Source organism: Pituophis catenifer, unplaced genomic scaffold (genome assembly GCF_029215685.1).
Source record: "Pituophis catenifer annectens isolate HBS135680 unplaced genomic scaffold, rPitCat1.0.hap2 SCAF_1, whole genome shotgun sequence".
Lineage (NCBI taxonomy): Eukaryota > Metazoa > Chordata > Lepidosauria > Squamata > Colubridae > Pituophis > Pituophis catenifer.
The window spans coordinates 191,239,027-191,245,026 of NW_027256881.1; the positions used below are offsets into that span (position 1 = coordinate 191,239,027).

Sequence of the window (6,000 nt, forward strand, 5' to 3'; positions counted from 1 at the left end):
GCATTCTTGTGTGATGCTCTACTATAGTTTAAAAAACTTTCATGGCCATTTGCTAATACTGCCCCTCCTTGAAAGTAGATTTTGTTTGAGAGGAAAAAGTGGCCTCTTGTTACCCGACCTCCATTGAGTGTCCGAGCAGGGTCAATTTGCCAGAGCTGGAACCCACTAGTCTAGTAATGCTTAATGGATATGAAATGCTGCAAAGCTTTTATAGAAAATGTGGAATAAATATCAGTAAGAGAGAAACGAGATTGCTTTGCAAATAGCTTTTAAATGGACAGTGGTAAAAATTGATTAGGAAATCTGTCAGTAACATGACTTTGAGGGCATGGAATAAGAAGTAGGTTTTGGCTGACTGCTGAGCTGCTGTACATCTCAGATGGAAAAAAACATATTTATTGCATTGACATTAACATACTGAAAGCTCTTTTGTATCACAGTTCCAGGCAGAGCTGTCAGCAATTGCAGTCATCAAACACCTACGTAGAAATGCCAGAAATCTCAGAAGCAAATGTTGCTTTGGGTTGTATAATGTATTGGTAGATATGTAATACTTTAGTTTAATATATATGTTCTAACTGTATTTTCAGGGCAACATGTCACCTTGAAGCCAACACCAACCATCAATGCAAATATTAACCATTATTTGATTCAGGGTTGTCCGAAATTGAGGAAAACACTGTACATGCCAGTTTTGGAAAATTGTTGTGTACAGCACTCTTCTTAAGATATCTCTGAGTTGTACATATAATTCCACACATTTTTCCATAAACATCTTGCTAGAGCAATTGTACAGTTTGTTTACATAGCTTTGCTTTTCATAGATTAGTAGAGAGAAACTGCTATTTATTTTTCCAGCTTTCCTAGATATTTTGGAGTCATTGAAGGAAACATTGAAAACCATTTTAATGTCACATTGTGAGTTCTAGTCTGGCCTTAGGAATGAGGCCAGGTGGATATCCTTCAGCCAGTCCTTCTCCCCTCCCTTAGCCATAAGAAGGCCAGGGCAACCCAGTTTGGGAAATCTTGCCAAGAAAACTGTAGGGGTTTATCCAGGCAATTACCAGGAGTCAAGACTGAATTGAAGGCACATAATTATTAATTAAAGGAAATGTTAATAATTTAAATCTTTTAAAGACTGAGAATATAATTTTTTTCTTGAAGAAAGATTGCAGGAACAACAATAGCAAACTGAGTGTTTGTCAAAAGGACGAAACATACATCTTGATATCACAACGCAAGTGTAAAAGCTGCAGAGATTATATTGCACCATGTTACATTATTCCCAGCCCTCACAGATACCCAAGGAAAACTGTATTTTTGTTCTTGGCATTTTATTGCTAAATTTGGGCAAATATGATCAAGAAGAATGCCAAGGAACCCACATATGGATCTATGGATTATCACAGACAATATGGAGGCACTATCCTGGTACAGAGAAAGGAACAATGGTGCAGATATTAGAGAGTTAACGAATTCAGAAAAACAGGGTAGTATAGCCAAAGATTTCATTCAAGGGGTAGATTCTCTCTGAAAGTGTAGGGAAGAAATTCTGCCATCCTCATCAAGATGAGAGAAGATTTGGAACAGTAATTGAGAAGATACAGCATTAAGCTTTACTTCGTGTCCTGAAAGCATGGAGTAAATGACTACATTGCTTGCTTAACATCCAGTCAAAGAAAATTATTAAGTCTTGTGAGAGTTCAGTGCTCCATTTGCAAGATTTCAATTGGCAGTCTCAAGAGATGTCAAATGCTTTTTAAAAATGTCTTATTTTCATTTATTTCTGTTCATCTGCACCAGGGTGTCAAACTGGTGGCCTGCGAGCCAGATGCGTCACATGCAGGCCACGGCCACCCCAGCTCCGCGAAGGGAAAAAAAAACATTGTAAAATGTCACGTGACAGCAATGTGACACCACGAGTTTGACACCCCTGACCATTTGTAAAATTATAGGATGGTGTCTGAAGTCTGAAAAGTTTACTAATCTCTGGCCAAAGTTTTTGTGGATTGCAGTACATTTCATTAAATACACTTGGTACAGTGCTAAAAAAAGGTTAGGGTTTTTAGAGAAAGTAGGTTCGGATAAGAGTAAGAATGGAAAATTAGAAATGGAGAATGGTTGAGGGGAGAAAGGAAAGGTGAGAAGCAAAATTATCCCTAGATTGTGACTATTAGAAAAGCAGTAATGAACCACAGTGTAATTACTGATAAATTAGTTAACACATGTAGTCTGACTGGAATGTAAAAATAAAATCTTAACTTCCCTGATGAATTCTCATTAAATTATTTAGCTCTTTTTAATTTCTTTTTTTCCAAGGTGGCTACCCTGAAATTTATGAAAAAATGTCCCAAGGAAACATCATGGTCTTCCACTGGTTTTTAAGTATTGGTGTTTATGCTATCAGGTCATTTATACACAGGGTATACCAAAAGTCAGATCCCGCAGATAATTTATTATGCAAATTAACATTAAATGTTCAAATTGGTTTCCATTTTCTTCTAAATAGTTCTTTACTTGTTTGGCATGTAGTCCTTGAACCTTCCTTAGTAACATTTTCTCTGAAAAAATATATTGTGCTAGGCCTATGGAGCCTGACTTTTGTTGCATCCTTTTATACTGTATTATTTCCCTTAGTTGGTCTCTCACTTTTTCCCCCTCCTTTCTTACTTATTGTGTGTGTGTGTGTGTGTTTGTGTGTGTGTGTGTAAACAGGAACATTATAATAGAATTTTTATAATTCTTATAGAATGGAATGGACTCATGATTTAAACAAAATCTTCTAACCCTTAAAGACCATGCTTGGTTTTATGGATACTTTTAATCCCAGTCTGTCACATCAGTGGGGTTTGGTTTTTAATTGGTGTCTTCAAAACACTCTTGATTCCTGCAACTACACAGAAGGGGTTCCCACAGTTTTTCTGACAATATTTCTGAAGTAGTTTGTAATTGATACAGTTCATACAGTTGAGAGACAGTGATTGGCCCCAAAATTACCCAGTTGGCTTCCCTGCTTAAGGTGGACCTAAAATCTGGGTCTCTCTACTCCTAGTCTAGCACCTTAATCACTATATAAACCCAGCTAGTGAAAAAGCATCTGTGGGGTTAGGAACAGAAATTGTTTCTTTCTCATATCCACAAGGTTGATAAGCACAAGAAAATGTAGGTCTTTCTTTCTTTCTTTCTTTCTTTCTTTCTTTCTTTCTTTCTTTCTTTCTTTCTTTCTTTCTTTCTTTCTTTCTCTTTCTTTCTTCTTTCTTTCTTTCTTTCTTTCTTTCTTTCTTTCTTTCTTTCTTTCTTTCTTTCTTTTGCCATCATTCCACCATTTTACATCTATTTCTAGTTCTTTCCCTATAATATTTTTTTTAATCTCATCAAACACTTAGAAAACCATAACATGGACTTACCAGGAGACGAATCATTCATAATTACTAAGGATGCTGGGGTGGGCCTTCTTTTCCTGATCTGCAGAAATCATAGGTATAGGCAGATGGATCAAATATAAATGCAAGCAGCTATGTCTCTAAATTCACAGTTCATGAGAAGTTACTAAGCTAAGACAAATAGAGATAATTATTCAAATCATTGACTTCTTTTAATCACCATCAAAATCAGAACAAGCTGATTCTGCTTTCTAGTTCAAGAACAAAACACAGCAGGTTACCATGAATTTGCACTGTTCGTATTACTAATACCATCAAAGCTGACACCAGCCAGAGCATATAAAAACTCAAGGAAATAGTGCAAGATCGGAAGATGCAGGGAGATGTGGCACACAGAATTGCCAAGAATCAGACACAGCTGAAAGCATATCATCATCATCAGTATTACTAGTATATCACTTCTTTCTTTATTTTTTTTTAGTTTTCCGTATTGTGCTGGATTTCAAATTCAGTAAGACTCCAAAGGCCAAGAATAATCAAGTCTCCTGATCAAGTGTTGTGGAAGGAGCATGAATCCCTGGGTCTGTGTGTGGTTTCCATCCCACACATGGCCTTTCTCACAACTATGCAACATTTACTTATTCTCACTGTGATACTACCCACCCCACCAATGCCAACCCTGACTGAAAATACTGGACACCTGGATTTCCAAAAAGCTGAATTTCATTGTGTCATACTGATTGGCTTCCTAGCTCTTTGGTGATCAGTCAGATGTGGGCCCAAATCATTTTTCTGATATCAGGAGACACTGTAGGGATAAGCATTTGCTCCTTATAGCATACCACAAATTGCTTTTAGTAATGGAAAATCATTTCAAAAGCCATTTGGTTTAGACTACAGACATCAAGGGTTGAAAGCAGGAAAAAGAAATCACAGTTGCATTAATCTATTGTAAATCACTGAAAGTCATTATCATGTCCTCTTAATAGCCAAGAAGCATAATATTATATTTGCACAAAATCCAATACTTTGCCCAAGAATCATCCATTATATGGAAACTCTATAATGATATGGATGTCTTATGCCACACGACATTAAACGGGAGAAAATACAGCCCTTCTCAATTTAGTACTCCCAGATCTAACATGACTTCAGCTCCCAACATTCCTTAAAAAACTCTCATTGGCTGATTATTTGGAGAGTTATAATCCGTTGTAGCTCTACAGTGTACTGAGTCAAAGAAATAGCATATGACCTTAATACTAGGAATTTCTGCGTCTACATACAGAAAGATGACTAAAGAAATTGGTATCTTGAAAGCCATGCATTTTTCACTCAGAAAGTATATTTATTTATAGGAGAGGGATGAGATAGGAAGCTTATCTTGAGTAGGAGAATAGCATCTAAAATGTTTTCTGCATAAGAATATCTCATTCTACTCAGGCTTTGATTGTTTTCTAGGGCTGTCATCCATGACCCTTTCTTCTAGTGATGGTTCTTTTCGTAGTGGTCATCTCAGCTACAACATTAACAGTGGAATTCAATTTGATTTAGTTCCACTGTTAACGTTGTTAACGGTGGAACTAGGTTAGTCCATTCTGAATATCAAAAGCTGAACTCTAAGTCTGAGAAGCAATTCCAAGAAACATCCTGATCTGCAGGTATAACCAAGCACTGTCAGTGAGGGGAACATACCAGGAGCCTGAGTGGCGGAGCAGACTAATGCTACTGTTAAAGGTAGTATTTAGCTTCCAGCTGCCTGCAATTACTGCAAGTTCAATTCTCACCAGGCTCAAGGTTGACTCAGCCTTCCATCCTTTCTAAGGTAGGTAAAATGAGGACCCAGTTTGTGGGGGCAATAAGCTGACTTTGTATAAAATATACAAAAGTATGAAGGCTATTGCTTAATGCATTGTAAGCCATCCTGAGTCTCCAGAGAAGGGCGGCATATAAATAATTAAAAAAAAAATTCAAACAGTCAAAGAGAAGATGGTTTCAACCTATATCAATGTTTGTTCTATGATGCTGATGGTATTGTATTGTTTTGAAAATATGATAACATAAATTTAGGCTATTAATGTGACTGCTCAGAAATTGCCTCGGAAATATTGAATATCTCAAAATAATACCCCTTTCTTGACATGCTTTCTCCATTTGAAGATGCAGGAAATCCTTTCATCCAATCTGTCATTTATAGCCTTTCAACTGAACTATCTTCTTACCTATCAATCAATCTGCTAGCATTAAATACCATCAACAATTTTTATATACAAAAGTCCCAAGCCTACTATTGGAATATTTCTCTTTTTAGAGAAAAAGGTTTGCTCAGAAAAAAACACTCACCTAGAGTATCCTAAAGACAAATCTCCTCCCTTCTCTTCTTTCTCTTTCTTTCCTTCTCTCTTTCAATGACAGAGAATTCTTATAAAATCCCTGAACTTCTGCAAAGTTGCCCTCCACTTTCCACATTTAGAAACATGGTCCCCATAACAATCTTTATCTTCTTTCATAGGCAGTGAAGATAAAACCAGCTTACCTGTTCAGCTGCTTCAGAATCTATTTGACTTTGAAATAATGGCACAGCGAATTGTATCTTTTTAGGACTGTTTGGTTCCAT

General features: G+C 36.6%; 1 protein-coding gene across 1 annotated transcript in view; it reads right to left on the reverse strand.

The window, feature by feature from the left end:
• PPP1R1C (protein phosphatase 1 regulatory inhibitor subunit 1C) overlaps nucleotides 1-6,000 on the reverse strand; it is a 49,285-nt gene extending 43,285 nt beyond the window's left edge. The window contains exons 1-2 of the mRNA XM_070956868.1: nucleotides 5,920-6,000; nucleotides 3,408-3,465 (exon numbers count right to left, since the gene is read on the reverse strand). Of these exons, the coding sequence (XP_070812969.1) occupies nucleotides 3,408-3,465; nucleotides 5,920-6,000 (139 nt within the window). The remainder of the gene's footprint in view (nucleotides 1-3,407; nucleotides 3,466-5,919) is intronic.